Source organism: Apis mellifera, linkage group LG16 (genome assembly GCF_003254395.2).
Source record: "Apis mellifera strain DH4 linkage group LG16, Amel_HAv3.1, whole genome shotgun sequence".
NCBI classification, from domain to species: Eukaryota; Metazoa; Arthropoda; class Insecta; order Hymenoptera; family Apidae; genus Apis; species Apis mellifera.
The window spans coordinates 6901486-6927327 of NC_037653.1; the positions used below are offsets into that span (position 1 = coordinate 6901486).

The 25842-nt window shown below is 40.6% G+C and overlaps 1 protein-coding gene across 8 annotated transcripts in view; it reads right to left on the bottom strand.

Annotated features, from left to right (window-relative positions):
* Positions 1-2168: 2168 nt before the first annotated feature.
* LOC102655737 (neural-cadherin) overlaps positions 2169-25842 on the bottom strand; it is a 49645-nt gene continuing 25971 nt past the window's right edge. Inside the window, exons 3-16 of one of the 8 annotated variants that reach the window (XR_003306338.1) lie at positions 22540-23993; positions 22322-22369; positions 20425-20616; positions 19858-20104; positions 19569-19788; positions 18939-19215; positions 17929-18524; positions 17679-17825; positions 16573-16764; positions 14763-14828; positions 13284-13295; positions 11525-11715; positions 9700-9890; positions 2169-2358 (exon numbers count right to left, since the gene is read on the bottom strand). Coding sequence is in view for 6 of the 8 variants with exons in the window: in XM_016916985.2 (XP_016772474.2) it covers positions 10643-10793; positions 11525-11715; positions 13284-13295; positions 14763-14828; positions 16573-16764; positions 17679-17825; positions 17929-18524; positions 18939-19215; positions 19569-19788; positions 19858-20104; positions 20425-20616; positions 22322-22369; positions 22540-23881 (3681 nt within the window). In the remaining 2 variants the exon portion in view is untranslated. The other 7 variants (XR_001705905.2, XM_026445893.1, XM_016916985.2 and 4 more) reach the window with 7 other exon arrangements.

Below are 25842 nucleotides of genomic sequence, written 5' to 3' on the forward strand. Positions count from 1 at the left end.
TTAAATCGCGTGAAAATTTTTACTGCTATTTGGAATTTGAAATATTAATATTTTTTTTTTTTCAAAAGATGTTTACGCATTATAAAATATAATACCTAATTGAGTACAAGTTTTTTTGAATAAAAAAAATGGAATGTAAAACTTTTGCTCGTTAAATTTGTTTTAAAATTACGCTGCGTTAACGTTTTAAAAAAATTGAATTATTATATACGTACGAATATAGAATAACAATGAAGCAAACGATTGTTAACTCACCTGATTGTTCGGAAAAGTGCCATCCTTATCGATCGCGTTGACTTGAGTAACTTTACTACCGACCGGTTCGCCCTCGAGTACAGTTTCTTGTTCACGTTCGGTGAACAAAGGTATTTCGTCGTTAACATCCTCCAGAACGATATAGACGGTCGCTTCAGAAGCGAGTTGCTGGGCACCATTGTTCTACGAAAGAGGATTAACTTTATCTTACGTGTACCTTCCATTTTCTATTTGATTCCTTTATTCTTTTTCTTCTTTTTTTTTTTTTCAATTCTAACGAAGGAGTATTTCGGTATATTTCAAAGTGAAAAGTATTTTGGAAATTATTTTGGTAAAAGAAAAAAAAAATTGCTAAAGAATAGTTAAACTTTTGTAAAAATATTCTTACTCCGAGAAAATAAAAAGAATGCAAATGCGAGTAATAAAGAATATTCTTTATGTTTTATAGAACGGATTTAAACGATCCAATCTCGAATGTACGTAGATAATTTTTAAAATAAATCACTTTATATTACGTACATGGATGATAATAATTATTTTTCGAATTTCATTTGCGAATTCATCATCCTGATTAATTCGGCAAACTCGAAACGAATCTTGGCACGGCGAAGCAAGTGGAACGCGACAGAAAAGTCATCTCGGTGACCGAATAATTAACATAGAAATGACGAAGGGTATATATTTTATAATCGCGCGGAGAGATATCACCGCAGAATTACGAAAAATAAAAATAATGGGACTGCGCGTAAGCGGATTTTCAAATTGCTTCGTTGTCAGTTTCTAAATGGATTAAAGAACATCGGTCATTGAGGAGATTATATTTTATGGCTAATCGACAATTTCGAAAGGGAATACACCCGCTGTGAAATTTATTAGCCGTATTCAATATCACTCGAACTCCATGTTTTATGGTTATTCCAAAAAAAAAAATTATTACGTAATAATATCTTCGATTATTATACCTTTCAATTCATTTTACGTCGTATTATCCGTAGATTTAAGGAATAAAAAATTTGGAATAGAGAGAAAATTAAAGAAATTTCTACGAATTACATTTACGAAAGATTATTTTATAATTGTTAATAATCGAGACGAAATATAACTGCGATTTTACATTTTGAAATTTGATATAAATTTAAATTTCGACTAATTAATCGACATATGAATTGTACGTGTTTCGAAATTTGATTGAAATATTCATTTTTACCGATATCTTGAATATTCATTTAAAACAAATCTGAAATTTTGAATGGAAATTTCATTAAAATACAAAAATCATTTTAATTACAAAGTTCGAAGTACAATTATTTAAAATTAAAAAAGTTTCCATTTTCTTTTTTTTACTTATCTTATTATCTGTACCTATTGTTTCCACATTTAAAATATTTTTCTAACTCAATTTAATTGACTCGTCTCGAGTCGATTAAATCAATATCGACAGAATGTATTTCGTAATAGAGAGAAAAGAAAAAAGAACCACGCAATGGATCATTAGATCCTTCATTCCTGCTGTATCCCCATTCAGAACGAAAAGAGAAGAAATCGAGAAGGGAACCTTTTTCTCCCTTCGAACGTAACATTACGCCATACGTTATTTCCCACAAAATATTTCGACATCTCTCCAAACTTTGGACGCAAGCGAAACTTGGGAACGGCAAGAACGGTTAAATAAATTTGGGGCGAAAGTTAGAAACATAGGATCGGTTTTCTCGCGTCTACCACGCTAACTAAAAACACCAGCGACCACGCTGTTTCGCCAAGATTGTCTCGCTCGGGTGCATAGCAAAGCGCAGAGATTGCGGGATTCGTCGGTTCAATTAAACCGTACGCGCGAAAGTAGAGTGGAAAATAAATGGAAAGTTTGCGGGGAAAGAGGAAATACGCGGAAGAAAATTTTATTAGCACGTACGTACCTCGACTCGTATGGTCAGATTGTACTCCTTTATGCTCTCGTAATCCAGCTGATGGTTAACCTTGATGTCGGCCCAGGTGACGGACTTCTCGGCACGTTGCTGAAGGTAAAACGTGTGAAACTTGTTGGTCTGCGCGGTGGATCCAGGCATTAGCCGGTAAAACACCGTCGGATTATTCTCGATTCCCGAGCTGTCGACACACACACCATACGCACATGTTACAAAATCGTGGCCGGCTCGCCAATCACCTCCGCATTTTCGGAGTTCGATACTTAACGAACGGAAAACGGGAAACGGAAACAGAAACGAGAACGGAAATCACCTAGGGTAGACATATGTATATCGAAAAAGTACAAAGCTAAGTTATATGGATATATGTATATATATTTTTTTTTTACCGACTATTGGAAGAGAGGCTAGCCTGTTACTCGGTCTCGTCGACTGACGAGACGTCGTCATGCGATTCGTATCGATTCGTACATCATCCCAATTATTCCTTCCTTGCTTCTTCTCTTACTTCTTTCTTTATTTTTTCCTTTCTTCCTTCCTTTCTTTTTTTTCTTTTCTCTTTTTCTTTTATTTCTATCATTCTATTCTCTTTTTTTTTTACCAAATGGAACATCATAATAGGATCAAGTAATAATAGGATACGTCGGCGTAGCTGCGATACGAACTAGATTTTAGCTAATTGATTTTATCTTTAACGCGCATATGCACTTCCCGTCGTCGCCTGTCTTTTCCGTTTCTGGCGCGTTTTAGATACTAGAAGGTGTGTTAGGTTGTCCATACCCCCTCTGCTACATCACGGATGCGGAAAGCGTTGTGAAGTCTCGTGTCGTTAGTTGTACAGCTACACCATCCCTTATTCTACTACCCTTTAGCTTTCCTACGAAGTGGCTCGGTTAGAGGGTGTCACGCTGCGTTGTCACGTGTCGAGAATACCAAGTTTCGAGAATACCAATTGCTGAATAATTTTACGTAAGCGAGGAATGCTTTTGCTCTCGCCATGAATCGATCTTGTTTTTGAAATTTTTTTTAAAATTCGAACTTATTTGATCGAACAATTATATATAAAAGCAGCAAGTATTACAATCGAGTATTATTCGAAACCGACCAAGTTATTAGAGTGAATCATATCCCCGATAACAATTTTCAAACCATCGATTTACGCGCATTATGTAAAAATATCCCAACGACTTTTCGGATTAAAAGTGTAATTCCATAGATTACGGTTTATTTTATCGAGGCGCGGGCGTAAAGCGCGCGAGAGTGCTCTTTCGAGTTCAAAGTGCGAGATCGATAGGGGGAGGGGGGCTTCGTGAAATACTCGATTATGCGTGTCACGTTTAACAAGGCTCTTTCACTTATGAAAAAATATATATATGCCCGTACACGTGCTTTTAACACGTATCCCCGCAAAACGTTACCGAAACTTTTTTAAAACATAAAAGTCCCCTTCGTATAAAAGCCTCCCTTTTGCTTTATACATCGCTTTATATCGTTATTAACACGCGGTTATTTCGTTTCGTTCGTATTCAACTTTTTACCGATCAAGTTTTATCATTTTCTTTTTTCTTTTTCGTTGTAGAAATAAAACGAAACAAAAAGGGGAGAGTTGTCTACAGAACGGATATTATCTCGGATTAAATCGAATCCTGCCGATTCACGGAAAAGCTGCTCCTCTAATAAATTGGCCAGCATCCGCGCCATCATTATCGTTCCCCGTACGATTGCGTTCAACGTCATCCGTTAGACGACTCGATCGCTCAAAGGCTCCGAAATTAACAGCGACGTTCGTCAATTGGAACGCGTTCGATCAGTCGACGTCGACGAAGGAAGTAGGAAACACTTCTGTCTTGACAAACGCGGAATCGACACGGTTCGATGGAAACGAGCCACGCGCCGTTATTACACGACTTTCGAGCGATTAGACGAGACTAAGGCGTCTGTTACGACGTTGTTCGACTCGATCTTCGCAACTAGATCTGCGTTAAACGACTGTAAACCGAATAGAATATTCGCGAAACTCGAGGAAAGAAATTCAGATTTGAATTTAATGACAAATGTATAATTTCGCTGAATTCGAGAATGAATTTTATACGTTTTGGAGGAAATGAAGGCAAGATGATGCTCCGTTTTTCTTCTTCTCCCTCCCCCTCCCTGTTTTATCGAAGACGGGATAAACGTTTCGAAACTTCTTTCCAAAGAGACGTGAAATTTTCTTTCTATCGAGAGAAATTGGAAACGAATTGTCGAATGAAGAGGAAATTGAACGGGTAATTGCTCTTCGGTTTTTCTACCACCTTCTTTCGCCTCGAATATTCTCACTAGGTTTTTGGCCTATATATTTCTATATACGTTTTTTTTCACCGCGATTTTCGAACGCGTTTCGACACTTTCGACAAACTCGTGAAAGGCATTTTCGATTCAACAATAGTAAATGGAACGATTTCGCGTTAAACGATCATAAAGCGAAAATATAGGGTCGATAATGGTGCTTATTTACGCGAAACGTAGAATCATAAATCATAGATTGATTGCCGCCACATTCGCATGAAACAAGATTGTACAGTTTCGTGGCATAATTTCATTTCCATTTACAAAATACGATTGAAATTTATTCACAAGCTTTGAACAACTATCGCTATTGGATTTTCCGGGTAAAATAAAAATGAGAGAGAGAGAGAAAGAGAGGGAAAGAATCGCGTATGTGGTCTCGATAAAATTTTTTTTACCAGGGTCCGCTAGATCGTTGATTCTATTGGAGAACGAAAATTGTGAATACAAAATGATTCGTGGTGAATTACAAACAGATACAAAACCGGATAAAAAACCGTCGAAAAATTGAAACGCTTTCCGATAATCCGACAATTGAATATTGCGGTTGTTACATCGCGTGAAAAAAAAAGAAAAAAAAGAAAAAAAGGTGTTAATTTGGAAAGCAACTTTAGGAATGGAGATAATTATTTTCCTAATTATTTTCAATGTTACATTAAAGTTAATAATTTAAATTTACCAATCTTTCTCTCTTCGAAATAAAAATCTTTAATTTCTCTTGGGAGATTAACCTCGAATTTAAGCTTCTCGTTTAATCCTTTTCACCGAGCAAGGATTAGTTTCCATCCGTGAATCGATGGGATTAAAAATACTACGAGTGAATTTTTAATAATGTGCCGACCGATAAAACGAAACGAGATTAACATCTCGAGTGGAACATTCCGTTACAATTCGACGAATAAAAAAAAAAAGTTGTAGATGAAAAAAATTGAGAGGGGGGGAGATATTTAATTACTCGAGCTTATATTACATTCTCGGTTAAAAGGGGAGGGGAGGGGTGGAAAAAAAAAACTTCATTTCCTCCTTTCTCGTCTCGTGAAACTTCTCGCGAGAGCCCAAAGGATCGAACCTTAAAGATCTAACGGATGCACAAGAGAAAGAAAGAAAGAGAGAAAAAAAAAATTGAATATTTGAACGTGACAACGTTAATGGTTTTCAAGCGTGACCCCTCACCTCGTTTCTATGTGTGTGCACTGTTGTATCGTGTGTAAAATCCTCTTACAGATAAAGCGAATAAATACAAATATCAACGACAAAGACACAGCGTGAACCTGTTAATAAAAAAAAGAAAAAAAAATTTTTTTTCTTTCATAGTTCCCCAACCATGGTGCGCGGTGTTTGTTATTCCGTTTTCGCTTTTTTCATTTCTTTGGCAGTCGTGTAATCAGTGCGTGATCATCGTTAATAGCAGCGTATTTGATCGAGAAGCGAAAGAGAAATCTCATTCATCATTTTCGCCTTTGTCCCAGCAAATTTGTTCTTCACTCACGACAATTTCCAATTTCGACCCCTCGAGCGCAATCTCTCGCGTGGAGATCTCTTAGGATTGACCTCTTTCTCTTCCTCTTACACCCCTTTCTTTTTCCTTTTCCTTTTCGTTTCTTTTCTTTTCTTTTTCCTTTTCTCTTTACTTCTTTTTTTTCTTTCTTTTTCTTTCTTATCCGGAAGCTAAATATTCTTCCGGAGCCATTCGAATCGAACTCCGTCACTTTCGATCCACGTACGTCATCACAACGTTACAACAATTTCCGAGAGATGCTCTAACTAAGGATGTCTCAAAGTCTAATCGTTATTCAGCTTTGCCGTTTACGACTGGCGCAAAAATATCTGACCGGCAAAAACTCACTACGAGAGAACACACTACGCTCTCGAAAGAAAATGAAAAATTGAGAAAAAAAAAAAAAAGAAAAAAGAAAAAAAGAAAAAAGAGATCGCTCGAACGTAAAACATGGATGACCAAATGATATAAACCGAGGCGAAAAGGGGAGGGAACGTGAGGGATAGAGAGAGAGAGAAAGAAAAAAAAAACAAGAGTAACGGATCATTTTCCAAAACTATACACGGTATAACCTACCGCAGATAAGCAACTGACGAAACATGCCCAAAAATTAATACGGCATTCACGTAATGTACAATACGTATGTATAAAATATATATATATATATATATGTATATATATCGACGATCTATACTTGATGCAAATCTCGCAACAAATTGTAAAAAAAAAAAAAAAGGAAAAAGGTCGGAGAGAACGCAAAAATGATATGCTCAGACGACGCGATTTATTTGAAATTTATCAAAATTATCTTTCTTTCTTTTTTTTTTTTTTCTTCTTCTTCATCTCTATTGTCGATATATCGAGATTAATCGTTAACGACGTGTCGTCGTCGTCGTCTCGACGTCACCTCGTTGAAGATTCGGCACGACGGTGAATTCGAAAAACGTAGTAGACGAAAACAATGTGAGGTTGAAAAAATTTTGAAAAAAGCCAATCCGGTGCATAAAAAACAGTTACCAAAGAGAGAGAAGAGAGATAGAGAGAGAGAGAGAGAGAAAGAACGCAAAGAAAACGAGAACAGAGGAGTAATAACGGTGGAGAAGAGAACGGAAAATATGGGGAAGAGCCACGTTTTCAACCGGAATGAATGAAAATCAATCGAAAAATAAGAAGAAAAAAAAAAAAGAAAAAAAAAATGTATTTACCAACGTCTGAGGGAAGCATCTATTTGTAAAACGCATGCCCAAAAAATATTTACGGCACACACACACTAATTGTATGAGTCTGCTATAATCCCGATAATTCCGCGATTACCGCTCGATAATCGCTAGAACGAATGTGACTCCCGCGAATATTCGCTTACCCCTTCGAGCGCGCCGTGTGCGCCTACCCGATTGCGTTAATCCGTCGCTTTCGATCCTTCCGTTGATTAATACATCTCCCCTTCTATCGACCATTAACATCCCCTCCACGTTTACTTTCCTTCGTTTCTCCGATCTTTCAACCATCTTTCCAACGGCGCGACGCAAAACTCTCGATGATGCCGCGCAGCAAAATTCATTCGTTTAAGTCAAGTTCAAACGTTTCGCGTTTATTACGTTCCACGTAAATAGATTTGTCACGTTTCCGCGAGATGTCGGCTCGGAGCGAATAAACTTATCTCTCACCGATCGATACTTTGCCAAGTAACTAAAGAAAATATTCCTTGTTTCGTAAATTAATTTTCGAAAAAAAAAAGACGATAGCAAGAAAGAGAAAAAAAAAAGAAACTCGTCAGGCAATGATGTTGATCGTTCGTAAAATGATGAAAATAACGAGTGTGGTCGCACGATCGAATATAGATAGAGAAAATTGGTGTATAAACGTATATACGTAACAGGGCATCGTGCATCCATCTGTTGCCCGTACCGCAAACGTATCGGAGAAGAAATTGGCACGCGTTTGACATTCGAGCGATCGCGTGACGTTACACGCGAGTGCTCGCGCGTTTCATATCGCCTCTTTTACTGCACCGGCGGCACCAGCACGTGGTCACGGCATCTGGTCCAAACGCATACGCAATTAACCTATCCGTTCGTGCCGGAAGTCCATATGTTTCGGGGACGTTCCGCTTCGAAACCGAACAATCAACCCAATTTTCATTATCAATACACTTCCGTACAAAATTGTGTCCGCGAAAAAAAAGGAAGGAAGCGTTCGTATTCGATTTTTACGCGCAATTGAAATCGTAATCTTCGTATTATCGTATATACGCACCTTTCTCCAATTATACTATTCAATCTCCAAGTTTTCGCTTCTCGCTCATGGCTCGCTTCAATTATTTCGTTTCAGCTAATTCTTACAGCTAATTAATTCGATCGAAGATTATTTCAACTTGGTCTCGTAATTTTAATCCCAACTTCTAATGAAACATCCTACCGTAAATCTAAATTATAAAGTTCAAACGGATAAGCAATTATCGTACGCTCGCTGCGAGTATAATTTCCGACCCGAGTGAGCGTAAACCAGCGACGTTGCTGTTCCAACAACGACGAGATATATTTTATCGATCGAAAACGTGCAAGATACATTCCTAGTAATGCAATGCGACGAAACGTGATCGATTCGCGTGGAAAGTAATTTTATTCGAGAGAACGAGCCCGTATTTTCTAATACTCGTAGAAATTGCCGTTTATCAAATTCGTACACATATATATATTCATATATATACATTCGAGATCGGAGCGAACGGAACGCTTCGGTTCAGCGCACAATACGCGCGGCTCGTGCGAATTACAGCAACGCGAACGAGCTTTGGCAAACGAATTGCTCGCTTTATTCCCCCATATTTTCTTCTTTCTTTCATTTTTTTTTTTTTTTTTTTTTTTTTTTTCCGTTCAAACGAATACTCGTGCTCACCACCTGACGTGTAATGCATCTGTGCTCGTGTTCGTCGGGTCGTCACGTGTAACGATGGGCGTCCCATTGTTCCGATGGATACCGTTTCGATAACGGTTCCATTCTGGAGCGAGAGAGAGAGAATCTTAAATGGTTGGAAACGTTGGAAATGCCTTGAATCGAACGTAATGCATGCAGCGGTAATAAATATAATCAAAAATACTGTAATTAATATTCCTGTAGCTTTCTATGTACCAACGATCTATACCAACATTTGTCATTTGTATATTCGGTATATATATATATATATATATACTCGGTTTCAGCAGTTTTGATGCAGCTTCTACCACTACTAGGAAGTTTTCAACGGTTTCAAGACAATTTTGTCCAGACGACTGTAATCCATTCAAGATTCTGACCAATCGTCGGCAACCAATCGTTGGAAAATCAACTATTTGGCCTTGAACCGGGGAGGGAAAAGCGTTTACGAGAGATAAATTTTACGCTCGTTGCACTTAAGTTTCGCGAGTGAACGTTAATATTCGTATCGCGAATAAAAATTTTTAGTTCGAGTCACGGTTCTCACGATATATAATAGAAAGCGCGTGTACACCGATCCATCAGCAGCCCATCGTTAACCATACACGACCGACGTACGTGTATGTGTATTTATGTACGTGTACATGTGAATGTGTGTAGATGCGTGTGTATGGAATCGTACACAATATCAATTAACGTGCACAAGAACAATACTGCCACGAGATTGCGTGCAGGGCGGGTTCGTGCAGAGCCGCACGGAGCATTAACAGTGTGACAGACCTGGCTTTAACAGACACAACTTTAGCCCCAACGGCCATGTTCTCTTTACAGTAGATCGGCCCATACACTATATGGTCCCACACGGGTGGATTATTCGCACGGTCCACAACGTCAATCTGTACTTCCACCGTTCGCGACAAGGGCGGGAAGCCCTTGTCTTGGGCCATCGCCTCCAGCTTGTACATCTCACGCTACACCAGACCGCGTGTACATAACAAACGGGAACAAAAAACAAATGGTGTTAGTAAGTCAGTCGTAATGACTCGTGGCAGTGAGTATTTTTTTTTTTTTATTTTTTTTTTTTTTTTATTTTTGTTTCCGGGAGGAGTACACGGAGGAGGACGTGTCTCTGATCGTGTCGTCTCGCTCTCTCTCCATCTCCAAACCGTGTTTCTCTCTCTCCCGTATTTCGCATCTCTTCCCGCATTCTGCCATATTTAATTAGCGCTCACACCCTGGTGTAGCTGGCCTGCTCTCATCGCGTCTCCTCGTCCACCTGTGGACCAATTATTCCCGGACGCAAAGTGACATGGAGCGTCCGGTGTATCTCCGGATACAGTAGCCGCTAGTACACCGCTCTACCTTTTCTTTTTTCTCTTTTTTTTTCTTTTTTTTTTTTTTTTTTTTACATTAGCGCGATTACATTCTAAGCAAAGCGGGGCTAGGCGGCACAGCAGGAAGCTGAACACGTGGCGCGAACACAGCTGTACAGGTGATCGCTGATCCCTGCCTCCGCACCTGCCTGCGTCTGTCTGTTCGTCAACTGCACCTCGTGAACAAGAGAAAAAAAGGGGAAATTTTGTTTAACGAGGAGGGACCTCGGTACGCATCATCATCATCATCATCATCCTCAGCCTACCCTATATTATTACGGATCATCGCGCTAAGGACAATCCGGCATCCGGTTTTCCGAACTCGTACACACATCTAGGGATGTTTTCCGCTAAAGCTCGTCGAAGCCGAGCCTCTCGACTCTCCTTCTCCTCCCCCACACTTCTTTGCGAATTCTCGTCCGATCCTCTCTCAACGTCGTCCAACTGACGATCGCGTTTCTCAGTATCGATCTACTAGTCTCGGATCCAGGAGGCTGATATCTAGAAATTCGGCTTCGACGAGTGATAACAATTAACGTAAGTAAGGGATAGATAGTAGTGGTAATAGTATAGTAATGGTAGTAGTAATTGTAAGTAACAGTAGTAAGTAAGTAGGTAAGTAGTAGTAGTAGTTAGTAATAGTATTAGTAGTAGTAATAATAGTAGTAGTAGTAATAGTAATAGTAGTAGTAGTAGTAGTAATAGTAGTAGTAGTAGTAGTAGTAATAGTAGTAGTAGTAGTAGTAGTAGTAGTAATAGTAGTAATAATAGTAGTAGTAGTAGTAGGAGTGTCCGACCAATCAGCGATCTACCGCGCCGCGCTTAACCATACATGCTTCCTCTCCCGTAAAATACATCATGTAAGTATACGTAATAGAAATAAATGGGAAATAGCGTGACAAATAACGAACCAAGGATTACACAGAGTGGAAATCAAAATGTACATAGAGGCAACGATACGTAACCGATTCGTGGAGACACGCGTAAAGAGGAGTGAAGTTGATGATAAAGGTGAGCATGGATGATGAAAGAAATCGATATGAGACGCGAAACGTGGTGTGAAAGAAAAATGGAAAAATAAAACGAGAGAAAAAGAAAACGGAGAAACCGAAGAGAAAGAGAAAAGGAGAGAGAGAAAGAGAGAGAAAGATTTAAAAAAATGGGAGTTAGCACTGCATGGCACGGCACGGCATGTCACGTGTCTTGTCTCGGTCATGTCGTGGCATACAAACCTGGCTTTCACCGACGTCACTACAGTACCCACTGTGACATTTTCTTTGATGTGAATGGGGCCGTATACATTCGCATCCCACACAGGTGGTTTATTGTTTCTGTCTACGACGTCTAACTCAACGTCCACGTCTGCGTGCAACACTTGCATCCCTCTGTCGGAGGCCCGTACTCGCAGGCGATAGCTGTCACGCTAGTGGCAAAACATTGGGCCGTCAACTCATAGGACATTTTTTTCGAGATTGTTGTTGGCGGATTTTTTGTATTTTTTATTTCGTTTTTTTTTTCTGTTTCTTTTTTTTTTTTTTCCTTGAATTTTTCTCTCAGCTGTTTTCGATTCTTTTTTCCCTTTACTTTTTTTTTTTTTTCTACATACGTACGTACGTACGTAATTTTTTTTTTTTTTTTTCTATCGTTTTTGGTTGACGTTTACGAGAGAGAGATAAGTCACTCGGTGGCGAGCGCGGAGTGGGTCGCCAGGGACGACCCGAAGGGTATCGCTTAATTCGTAAAAACGAAACGAAAGAGATAGAAAAGAGCGAAGGACCGAGTGTAGTCTCGAGAGGATCCGTTTCTTTTTCATTCGTGAATCGTTTCTTTACGCCGTCTTTCTTTACCCGTTTTAGAGAGGTAATCTTCCCACGCGTCAGCCAATCTGTGATTAACCTGAAAACTTTTTTGTCATTATCGGATAAGTTTTAACGTAACATCGATCGTTTACCTTGTTCCGTTACGTTTTCGGATTTTCGCGTAATTAATTCTCTAGAAGAAATTTCATACTTACCTAGTATTAGTATTTTTTTTTTCATATAACGAAGAAAAATAAACAAATAACCTCGGAAAATTTAAACAATCTCCTCGTGCCGATAACGATTACTTTTGTTTACACACATTTTCGCACATCTTCGAATATGATAATTTAAACGTTTTACGAAAAATATCCATGAATAGCTTAAAAAATTTGTAGTGAAATACGTGTATATGTATATATATGAAATTTTTGATATTTAGAGGAAAAAAAAAAAAAAAGAAAAAATAGAACTGAAAGAAAATTATTTTCAAACCCGTTATCGGCAATGAGATTTGATTCGAAAAAAAGGTCCTTCCCCTACGGATACACTCGAGACTAGGATAACAAGAAAAAAACGAACAAAAGCGCGGAAAAGTAACAATCAGATCCAGAACCAAAATCAAAACGAAAATGAAGATAGAAAAAAACGTACGTAATCGCGCTTGATGAAGTTACAATATGAAAATAAACAAATGACTAAAAAAAAAAAGAAAGAAAAAAAAGAAATCGATCGAAGACGGAGATAGAGAAGAGAGAAAGAGAGAGAGAGAGAGAGAGAGAGAGAGAGAGATAGAAAGAGAGACGGAAAGAGAGATAAAGAGAGAGCGATACAAAAAAAAAAAGAAACAGAGTGACGTCTCCGAGTGACAATTAATAATCATAGAATAAGAATAACACAGGTGAACGAAATAATAATCGAAAAAAAATGATCGATCGAATAACATTTGAATAATATGAAACGTAAATACGTTGCAACGATACGTTACAACGAATTATTTCGTACTTAATAATTATTATTATTTTCACTCTCTTTTGTCTTTTTTTACTTTTTCGTGTTTCGTATTTTTTTTTTATTTCTGCTCTTTTTCTTGCGCCGGTATAACAGTGATCTCTATCTCACGTTATACCACCCATTTTTCACGGTGTTCTCGATGCAAAGTGTGAAACACAAGAATGTAGTTCCTACTTACTGGAAAACAGCCCTTTTTTTTTTGTCATCATCAAATCCGAAGAAAGTAAATGGTGCAATGAACACAAACATAAACAATAAGAAATTCAAATTAGTTCCTTTACGAAATCAACCAATGCAGGCATTTGCATGCAAGCAAGAATGCGTTTAAAGAGGCATCAGGAGGAACAGGGTGACGTGAGTAAAAAAAATAAAAGAAAAAAAGAAAAAAAAGAAAGAACAAAAAAAAAGAATCTGATCGAGAGATAGAGAGAGAGAGAGAGAGAGAGATTGAGAGAAAAAAAAGAGAGAGAGAGAGAAGAGAGAGAGACTGAGAGAAGAAGTGAATAAAAAAAAAAGAGAGCAAGAAAGTAAGAAATAATTGAACTAGAAGAGAAGAACTCGTGGGTCGGGGAGGATAGATTTGGAGGGTTTACCGGAGTTACAGAGAGAAGGAAAAAAAAAATTATGACGACCCCTCGTCTGATTCTTTCGTTTTAACGACACTCAAAAACCGATGGACGTTTTTACCGTTTCGTATTTTTATTATGTTATATATTAGTTTTTTTTTTTCGTTTTGTTTCGTTTCGTTTCGTTTTGTTTTTTTCGCTACGTTGCATCGTGTGTGTTTTTTTTTTAGATCTGCATAATTTTTTTTTTTTTTGTTTTTTGTTACGACAGTGGTATGCCGCCCCAATCACAGAAGAAAAAATGTCACACCACGGATGAATTTCTTACGGTATTATTCGTTATTGCGCTCTCGGCAAAAAATGTCTCTCGTTTCTTTTTTCCGGTTTTTTTTTTTTTCGGCTCATTGTCAGTCACGTCGTGGTTTGCGGGAAACACAGAGGATGAAAGTAGGGAAACGAGTAAAGGGAGGGGCTAAAGAGAAAAATTTGACGGAAAAAATACAAAATGCAAAAAAGAACACGAGAAAGAAAAGCAAAAGAATTGCTCCGTTACCGGAGAACGCAAAAGTACAAAAAGCGTTCGTTTCTTTTCTTTTCTTTTTTTTTTTTTTTCCTCTCGACAAACAACAAAATGCAAACGTTAAAAAATATTTCGTTCGTTACAAATATTCGCTAAAAGTCAAAAAACAAAGAGAAAAATATGTGTGTATATATATGTATTTTCGCGAATCTTATACAGAAAGCAAAATGCAAGAAAAACAAATGGAAATAAGAGAAAATTTAGATGGAAAGATGGATGGTAGAAAAACAAAAAAAAATAAATAAAAGAAATAAAATAAGAGAAATCATACGAGAAACGAAAAGAAAGAAATAGAGAGAGAGAATTGGGAAGGAGAGAGAGAGAGAGAGAGAGAGAAATATATATATATATATGTATAGAGAGAGAGAGAGAGAGAGAAAGAGAGAGAGAGAGATTATCAGAGAGGAAGGGTTTAGGAGCGAGAGCGAGATCCGTTCCTGTAAAGGAATCAAAAACACATTCATATAAAATATTGCAAGCATTTTTCAAAAATTGTTTATGTCTGATGCACCACAAAATGCGTAGAGGTTGAAGTACACCGTACGTGGGGCTCAAAAAATGTCGTTCCCACCTGCTCCTGGAAGTTCAAAAAACATCACTTCCCTTTTGAAAAACATTCACATTAGTATTTTAAGTTAAGGAGAATTAATTAAGAGGTAATTATTAAAAAGAGTTGGGTCTCGTTCGTTTCCCTTCCTTTTGCTCTGTTTGTTCGTTCGTTTCCTTCCCGTCGGTGTCGTTTTCTTCCGCGGCTCTCTGTATCAGCGCGTTATACAAAAAAAGAGAGAGAACACAAAACGAAAAAAAGAAAGTAGAGTAGTAGTATGAGAGATGTAAAGAAAGAAAGGAAAACAAAAAAAAAAAAAAAAAGAAAGAAACACGCAGAAACAATCTTTCTCCTTAAGGCTAAGGTTGGAAAATAAAAATGTGCACGCGCTCGTTTATCGCGGATCGTTTATCACCCGATACGCGAATCTCGCGATCTTGATTTGTCTTGTTTTTATTGTGTATTTTATTTTTTATTTAGTTTTTTTTTTTTAATATTCCAACGACAACATATATAACATCGGGAACGAAAGGTGAATTTGAAAAAAAAAAAATGAGAAAAAATTCTTCTCAAGACCTTTTAGAAAAATCGAAAGTTTTGCCCGAAGCAAAAACGCGTTGAAGGAACAACAGAAAAAAAGAAACAGATCGAACGGAATAGATTCGAGAAGAGAACAAAATGTGTACGTTATACAAAAAACAAGGAAAAAAAAGAGAAAAAAATATACATATATATATGTATGAACGTTGTCGTCGACGAACGGACACGCGGCGATGATATGGATGATATAAAGAAAAAAAAAAAAAAAAAAAAAAAAAGAAAAAAAAACGTTGGAGACAAGAGGTGTGTTCGATAGCTTCGATTGGAACTTGTTTAAAAAAAGGTACTCGCGCCGCGAGCATGTTCTCGATAGAAAGAATGAGAGAGACAGAGAGAGAGTGTTCTGTTGCAAAAATAGCCCGAACGGTCGATCGATTCAGGTACATGAAGCGTTTGAAGGAAATCAGGCATAGCTAAGTATTTACCATAGTGAACACATTGTGCATATCAATGGGAATTAAAAAGTTCTATACATGTGCCGTAAAAAGGAAACTCATTTCGTTGCATATTAGTGATAATTATAGAGAAATAATTGCCGACCAAAACGTATATTAATATTATACAAGTTATCCGATCAGCAACAAAACGGATTCGTGTTAAATAACGTAAGTCAACGTAAAAAACGTACAATATAGAGATATATATATGTATATATCGGCAGAAGGTGTACACTCAACTTTTGTATTCGTATAACAATTTATATAAATATATGTGTGTATATATATATATGTGTGTGTATGTACGTTACACACACGCATATATATATATATATTTTTTTTTTTAATATACACACGCGCGTATAAGTGCTAAGTAACAAGTACGTATACACGCGAGGGTATATACTTATGTAAATTTGGGCATAAGAATATCCATTGGAGAACGCAACGTGCATTCTCGGCTCAGTTAATCAGTTCTTCGTTGATGATTTCTTCGCGTTTTTTTTTCTTTTTTTCTTTTCTTTTTATATCAACCAACTCGTTACGATTACGTAATCGAAGTCGTAAAAACATTTAGATAAGATGGCGAAGATTGGGTTCGAGTAGATTCAGACAGAACCGGATATGTTTCTCGGCCGAGAACACACAGGTTGCGATCCTCCTGGAGAACTATCGTTTTGTCGTTACTGCTAAAGAGAGTCGTATATGTAAATTATCATCGATAGGATGATACTCACGTCTAGAGGCTTCTTTAAGACGATCCAACCAGATTCTGGTTGGATCTCAAAGTACTCCAATCCTTGGTCATTGTTCGGAGAGCTCAACGAGTATGTTATGGCACCGTTATTATCGGCATCCTCGTCCGATGCCGATACTCTGAGAATGTTCGTTCCAATACTGGCATCTTGTTTTACATTCTCTACGTATCGCTGAAAATAGACGGGAATTTATTTATGGATTCTCTTTCTATATATCTATATATATATATGTATGTATATATATATACGAATGAAAAATGATTAAAGAAAGGAGACGAACGACTGGTGTTTCGCGAGAACGAGACGATTCGAGAAAGGAAGAAAAAGCTGACATATGGTGGAACGAATGATCACAAAGAAAGATCCTCTCTCTCTCTCTCTCTCTCCTCGTTTGTTTCCAACGAAACAACATTGTTAATTTATTCCGTACAATGTTCGCGCACAAAGTTGAAAATGACTCGGTCAAGCATCTTTTGCATTTCTTTCAAACGTATCCCCCTTTCATGTATTCCCATATTCACCGGTTGAATTTCAAAGGGCATCAAATGGCGCGATACAACCGTTGCGAAATTCCCCACCCATCGCCGCCCCTTTGTTCGCTATTTTCGCCTCGACGATGAATATCAGGAAATTGTCGAAATGAGACGCGATACGAATGCAAATGAAACGAAAGGTCAAACGTACACATATTATCGAGTGCCATGCTATGAAACTTGGCGTGCATATTTACCAGCCTCTCGCTTTGTGCCCGCCTTTTTAACCAAATAAAAATTGACCGACTCGAGAGGAGGCTCGCGATTAAAATTCGATAAAAGATATTTTCCGAAATATAAATTTCGTTGATAATTATCGAAAAGCATCGATCAAACTTTCCATATAGAGATAACTTTCTATAAATAACTCCTCTTTAAAATATACTTCTCCTTCGTAACCCTCGTTCGTGGCTTACTAATCTAGCTTGAACGCTCGCCACGTGCAGTAGGTTGACAGTTTTTTACTATCGACGTACGCATTTTTAGGGGGAGAGAGAAAATAGGTCACGCTCGAATATACTTTAAATAGGATAGAAACGAATCTCTACTCACCTGACGATCGAACAACGGCGGGTTGTCATTGACATCGGTGATTTCAACGGTGAACGAGCAAACACCTTCCAACGAAGGTTCACCTTGATCCGTTGCTTTCACGGTAACGGATACAAATTTACCATCGTCTCCTTCGCGATCAAATACCTGAAAATCGATACGATTTTACCATCTCTCGTCTACGAAATTAGCACGAAAAATATCTCGGTTAGAAAGAAAAAGTTGTTGCTTCCTCGAAGGAAGGAAATACCTTATTCGTCAAAACTTGGCCAGTCTCCTCGTCTACGGTGAACTTGGTTCCCTTCTGATTAGGTTGTTGAACGATCGAATATTTCACTTGCCCGTTCACGCCCTTATCCTCGTCCGTAGCCTGCACTTTGATCACAGTGCTGCCGTTGGGCGCGCCCTCCTCCACCTTGGGATTGTACATGCTGCAATCCTTGAACACCGGCTTGTTATCGTTCACGTCGGTGATGAACACGACGACGACCGCGGTGCTGGTGTGGGTGGTGGTCTCCCCGTTGGGGCAACAGGCACCGTCGTCGAGTGCAGTCACGTTCAACTCGTACTTGTCCCTGTCCAAAGAGATCGCCTTCCCGTGAAGGCGAATCACACCGGTGATCTCCTCGATCACGAACTGGCCCGACGTCGTGTTGCCGCCCACGAATCGGAAGCGAACGTTGTCCCCGTCCTTGTCGGAGGCGACCACCGTCGTGACGAGCGTGTTCGGCCCCGCGTTCTCGTCCACGTTCGGCGTGTACACCTGCTGCGAGAACTTTGGCTCCTCGTCGTTCTTGTTCTTCGTGTATATGCGCACCGTAGCCGTCCCCGTTTTCGGCGGCTCCCCTGCAAAATTAATCTCGCTGATCGCACGAAACCTCCCAATCGAACGACCAACATTTAACCACTTCGGTCGACGAGCGTCGACTATAGTCGACGGCCACAAATGGCCTCACACAGCCGAGCGTCGATTATAATCGACAGTTAGAAATTTTATCTTATCTCTGCAGTTGCGGAGTGTTCGCATAGTTTCGCCCAACAAATTAATTCTGTGGCGTTTTCACACGTGTAAAATAGGAGTTATTATATTTAGTTCTCTTTACATTTATAGCAACTCAATGGGCACAGTTGAGAAAAGCGATCATTAGCGACGTTTCGTGGCCGATAGGCGGCGTAGCGAAGTGGTTAAACGGCAAACGGCGTTGGATAAAGGCGCGTAAATAAGAGTGGAAGGATGGAAGGGAAGGCGTTTTGTTTCACCTTTGTCCCTGGCGGTGACAACGAATTCGTAGTAAGCATTGTTGTTGTCCGCGTCGAGCTGCTTATTGTTGACTATGATCCCGCTCGAGTCCACGCTGAAGTGGTCGTCCGACACCAGATACTCTATTTCCGCGTTCGCGCCGGAATCCGCGTCGGTCGCTTTCACTTTCAGTATACTCGTCCCCAACGATATATCCTCGTCCACGTTATGGGCTTGGTAGTCGGGCAACTCGAATTTCGGCGCATTGTCATTCACGTCGGAAACTCGTATCGTCAACTGGAAAGAGTCGAACGAGAAAATTTCAATCTTTCTAATTTCATCCTATCATTTCAACAAATATTTTTGTAATTTTTCTTTGACGAAATAAGTTCACAATTTCCGTTTATCGATTAATTTATTAATTAAAAAGGATACTTTTGTTTATTTCTATGCTTGACGATAATTTGTACATTAAACTTGCATCGCGTTATTATTTAAACAACAAACGTACGCGCAATAATTTATTTGTGTAAAAACTTGCAATATTCATATCGCGTTCGTAATTACGCGTAATATCTTTAAAGAGAAAAAAAAAGAGAGAAGAGGAGTTTTCAGCATCGATGTAGGAGAAACGGATGTATCGAATGTACCTCAACGGACGTGGAGAAACCACCCGAATCCTCGGTGGCGGTAACGATAAGGGAGTAGATGTGCGGTTGGCGAAGATCCTCGAAATCCAATTCCTTGGCCAATTTTACAATGCCGGTGGTTGGCCCTATGTTGAACGTCCCAGCCGCGCCTTGCCCTTGCGCCTTCAGCGTGTAACGAATCTCACGGTCGGCGAACGACTTTGCCTTCACCGATATGATGCTGGAAAATGGAAAATTCGTGGCCGGTTAATCGGCACGGTCGGAGAGGAGAGGAGACGCGACAACTCACTCGGAATCCTTCTTCTGGTTTTCCGGTATCTCGGCTTCGTACGCGGTCATGTAGAATTGAGGCGCCCGTTTCCCACCTACGATCGATAGCCGTTCCTCGGGAGTCGACTGATAACGCCTCTCGTCTATACGCCCGTTCTGGTCCTCCGCTTTCACGTACAGAACGTATTCCATGTCCAACTGGAAGAGATCGGTTCCTCGGGTACGCACGACACCTGATCGCTCGTCCACCTCGAAACGGCCACCGGCTGCAAACCAAAAATGAATTATCCTTCCTTTCGATTCTAATTCTACGACGTATTCCGTACGTTTCGTTGCGGAATATTTCAACATTTTCTTTCGATCGTTAGAATATCGAATTATTCCTCTTTGTCTTTTATTTTTCAAGATTTTATTCGAAACTCGATTTTTAAAGAGATAAAGAAAAGTATTATATCTCGACGAGAATCGTAACGACGAATTGATCACGCTTCGATCGAAACAATGGAGCATTTGCACGGGGAATAATTTTACAGATAACGGGAATAGATATCGGCATTAATACATGTAATATTGAATTCATACGTACTCCGATCTCGCACGATGAAGTAGTGAATATTGCTGTCGGTGTCAGGATCCCTCGCTTGAAGGGTAAACACGTGAGTATTCGGCGGTGCATTCAGCTGTACGACCGTTTGCATTGGCAGAGGCCGATTTATGAAGTACGGTGGCTCGTCATTAACGTCCTTCACGTTGATAATGACACGCTGATTGTCCGTGTCTGTAATCGTCCATCGATTTATCGATTAAACCACGCATAAGCGATCCCCTCCTCCCTTCCCATCGGCAGAAAACGGTGGACAGTGTTCAAAGGCGGTGACCGGATACCGTTTGACATTATCTTGTCTCACGCTTTGACCTTTGGCCTGTTAAATCTAACGCGACCGCTTTAAATGAAATTCCGCCGCTATATATCCAATCCCTACTACTACCTTATACCGTGTATCATCCGTGCCGTCAATTTTTCATACCCATTTTTTCGAATCATTCCGACCGGATTCACCGGATTGAACAAATTTCACCCTTGAGATTGTATCAATTTTCGTTTCCCAGAGAATCCATTTCTCTTTTCGAATACCAAAACGATAAATATCGCTGCTACTTTAAAGAAAAAAAAAAAAAACGCTTTTATTATTTTTCCCTCGTATTTACCTCGTGCGTTTGTTTCATTTTCGAGAGAAAAAAATGCATTCGATATCCTCGTTTACGTAATAAACCACACATTCGAAAGGAAATTCGTAATTCTTTTTCAATTTATTTTTCGTAACGTATCGATCCACGTAGACACTGTGTTTTTTCTCTCGTCGCATAAATATCGAGACTGTTATATCGCATTATAGATGGAAAGATGGAAGATATTTAGATCGGTAAAGAAATTAAGCGCAAGTTCGACTTGAGAGAGATTTTTAGGAAATTGGTCGGGAACGGCGTTAAAATCTTATCCAGGTCGAGTCGCTACAGCGTGGAAACATTGAACGTCGGCGAAGCTCGATCGAGAAAGAAATTCGGTTTATTAACTCCCCATCTTCCACCGTCATCGCCCATAAACACTGTCGACCCAACGAAACAGCCCACTCCGCTCGACAAGCTTCATAATTCCGAATATAAGCGTTCGATGCAACGACAGACTAAAAAAAAAAGATTCTACGCGAGAATTATCATCGAAGCTGCTTTCATCCATCTATCGTTCTACGTTTTCTATATGAAATATGCATACAAATAGAGAAAGAGAAGAGGAAAAAGTAAAAAGATTTGCGCGCATTGCCGCTACTTACATTGAAATCCTGTGAAAGCCAAGAATGCGGGAAAGAAAAGATTCGTCGTTAATAAGAACCAAAGCGTTAATTAAGGATTAACGATTACACGGCAAGAGATCGAGAGTTCGATCGAGGAGAAGAAAAAATTACTAATCGGATCGTATCGAAAATTGCGACGAGGTTAACAATTTGGCGAGCAACCCGTTTCGTCAAATAACATAACGCCGAAATACGACATAATTTAATTCCTTCCGGCCCCTTCATGCGTAACACGCGTCCCCGCTCATTTTTCCCGCTGTAACTGTAATTAGCGCTCGACCCTCGCTCTGCTAAACCACACGTTCGAACAATTACCAGTTCCGAAAGGAAATTGTATCCACGTGCGAGCCGAACGCTTTCGACCTGTCTCTCTCTCTTGCCGTGGTCACGTTCGTTCGATTGTTATACAGCGGATATATTATTATATATCGCGGAACAACGCACTACTTTCGCGATTTTCCACTAACAAGCGTACATCTTTTTCACCCCGTTATTTTCATTTTTTCCTTTTTTAAATTTGCAGAAGGAAAAACGAGACGAGAAGAAGAGGCGAAAAAGTGATAGACTGGGCGATAGGGTGCTGCTCTCGAAGGAGAAAAATTGCGATAATATAAAAAATCGTAATTGTACCGTGATGTGGACACTGGAGATACGACGAGTATCGTGCACACCGTTCTTCTGCCACGACACAACAAAATAAAAAGATTAATCCAAGGATGAACGAGACGAAAGAAAAGGGGTAATTTTCTGTTCTCGTCTCGGGAAGTTAATTCGAAGGAAAATAATAAAAAAAAAAAAAAAGAGAGAACACGAACACGAGATACGAGATACTCGAAATTTGTTTTTACCTGTGTTGGTAATAGTCACCCAAAAATCAATGGTCTTTTCCGAGCCCAGCTCCTCGTAATCCCATTTCTGCTTCACTATAACCGACCCGTTCGAATCTACCGTGACCCACTTGTTCTCGTCCCTGATCTTGTACGTCTCCTTCTCGTTCTCCTTCTCCAGATAGAACACGATCTTTCCCTCGATGTCGCCATCCGCTTCCGTGAAGTCGACCTTCTTCGTCGGTCTGACGGCCCTGGTCACCCTCCTCTTCTGTATCCTGTGCACCTCGACCGCCGCCTCCTCCTCGACTATCGGGTCGGACGTCAAGAACCTAACGACCACCTTGGCAGGCTTCACGCTCGACCTGCTAGGGTTTCGCACGTCGTGCGCCTCCACCATCGCCACGCACTCGCCGTCCTCGTCCATCCCGACCTCCGGCTCCCCGACCAGCATCAACTCCCCCGTCTGCGGCACCACGACCAACAACCTGCTAGGCGTCACCAACTTGTACGCGACTTTGTCCCCGTCCGCGTCCTTGGCCACCACCTTGCCAACGGTGGAGAATCGCTTCCAACCGGGTTCCACGAGTTCCACCGAGTTCCTCCCCGACTCCTCCCCGATCCCTCGCCTGCTCGGCCTCGCCTCGAACGCGTACTCCTCCCTCTCGAACACCGGGCTGTTGTCGTTCTCGTCCAACACCCTCACCACGCCGTCGATCCGTGTGCTCGTCAACAGGTAACCGTCCGACGCGTGGATCACCACCGTGTACGCGCTGCTCGCCTCCCTGTCCAACGGTCTCGCCGTCACCACCCTGACCCCCTCCTTCTCGCTGGCCAGCGTCAAGTTGAACCCCGTCCGACTCGAGTCCTCCTCCCTGAGGGCGAACGGCCTGTCCCCCGTCGCCTCGTCGGCTAGGATCGTGTAATGGACCGGGAAGCTTCCCCGCGCCCTCAGCACCGGGAAACCCTCCACCAAAGTGCCCGCGCCTCGGTTCTCCCCCACCTCGCCCTCCCCCAGGCGATCGTGGGAGAAGGTGATCATGTTTCTTCGGTTTATCACGTAGAGGTGGAGGAAATGGGTCTCGGTGGCGTTGGCCAGCTCCTCCACCACTATCAGGTTCACGGGGCGGTCGACCAACGGGGACAGGTCGGACGTGGTCATCACGAGCCCGTTCCCGAGCACCGTGAAGAACTTGGAGAAATTGTTCTCCATCAGGCGGAAGTTGGAGGGCCGTTTCGTGTTGAACAGCGTCACCTCGTAGCCCGGATAAACGTCGTGAGGGAGGACCACCACTTTGTCCCCGTCCACCTTCTCCGTGGCCGCTAGGAGGGCCGCGATCACCACGAGTAGTGCACGCCACATCCTGCTGCCCCTCTCTCTTTCTCTCTCTCTTCTCGTCGTCCGCGCCTCTCTCTCTCTCTCTCTCTCTCTCGGTAGGTCCGATCTTTCACCACAGCATGAGTGCCGACCGCATCTGAAACCAACACCAACGCCATTCAACCGACCATTTTTCCATTTCCTTCTTCACGCTTTCGATATCGATCCTCGATTTCGACGTTTGAGGTTGAAATTATCTCGCGAAAACGAAGACCCCAAAGATGAATTATCTCGACGAGCATGATCCGCCGCCGGCTGATTCGGATTTATGTCTCCCTTTAACCGCCTCATCCCCTCCGCGAGACAAAAATAAAACCGTCCGGCGACACTCGTATCGAACAACACCCATTTTCCATATGCCTGTCCAAGTTGCGCGCAAATGCGGTTAATCGCGTGAACCGTCATTCGTGAACGTAATAATTATCCGCGGGCTAAAATTTCGCGAAATATTTCATTATTTGCGGAATAAACGGAAGAAAATAACGATATTATAACTCGATTCGAGAATATCTCGTATTCGATTTTACGTTTCGTAAAATCGGTTCGAATTGAAAGATGAGAATCGAATGGAGCCACGAATTAATATACAGAATAACAGAATTCGTGTTAAGGATCGACGTTTCGATGCTTGGCTCGTATATCCCATTCGAAATTCCACGTTGAACATCAAATAATGGAATTGAGACAATGTTCAAGAAATTTGTATTTCTTATAAAATATCGTTTAATTATTTCCAATCTTAATCGCGATATCTCGATAATGGAAATTTTTCTCGAATAAAAAAAATAAAATCGACTTATTCAACGGTTTGTCGTTGCGCCATTCACACCGCAAGAGAATCTACTACGTGTTCTACCGCAAATGATACCGATTTCCAATACAGTTTTTCTCTCTCTCTCTATCACCTTCTGTTCGAAAATAAACACGAATCGACGACACATCTTTCGTTCTCTTTCTACCACATGGAAACCGACCTTGCTAAAATCCGCGAATATAAAATCTCTTAAAACTGTTGAGAAAAGAGAAGGAAAGAATAGAAGAATCATTTTATGAGCGAGTAGAAAGTGTACAAGGGATTGGATACGCGTTGAGAAATCGAAAGGATGAACGGAAGAAGAGGAAAGCCGTCTTTGTGCATCTTCTTTTTTTCTCTTTTTTCTTCTTCCATCGGGAACCGTTTCGAACTTAAACGAGCCGCGGCTGACCTCACGTCCGGTCCTCTCCGGCCCGTGAATGGAATCAAATGGAACGGAGGGCTTACTAAATGACAATGGTCAACTCGTACGCGCCGGTTCTTATTTCCGGTGCAACGTTGCGGACATTGTTCATCGAGTCGGTGTCTCTCCGCCGCCCTCTAACCAACTAACCGGCATTGATATTTTCAACGACGAAAAAAAAAAGAAAAAAAAAAAAGAAAAAAGACAATGACGCGATGATTGCAATTTCTTTTCACGCGTGCGTTCTTCTCTCTCTCTCTCTCTTTCTCTCCCCGAAAAATCGTCGCAGATAAATCACTTTACGGGAGATCAAGTTACAAAGTGGATATTATATTTGAAGGGAGAGGGGAAAAAAAATAGATGATATAATGGAAAAATCTCGATTGAAGTATCGGTATTCGATTCTAATTGCTCCACGCTCGATTGAAATTGTCCCCCCGGCGCACAATCGTACGAGTTATCGATAAAGATACAAAATAAGCGAATAATTGCGAACATCTGCGATATTGGGTGTCTAGACGTTACGCCCGGATCAATTCGTTTGAATCGCGAAATTAGATACACTCCCGACTCTCGAGCCGGTTATAACATTCCGTGAAACACTGCGATTATATCGTTGGCGGGACGCGCATTTCTTTCGTTTCTTTTTCTACGTTATCGATGCAGCAGCTCGATCGGTTCGAACGAAAGAGGCGAGGCTTTAATCGGAAAACGATGACGCAGGAAAGG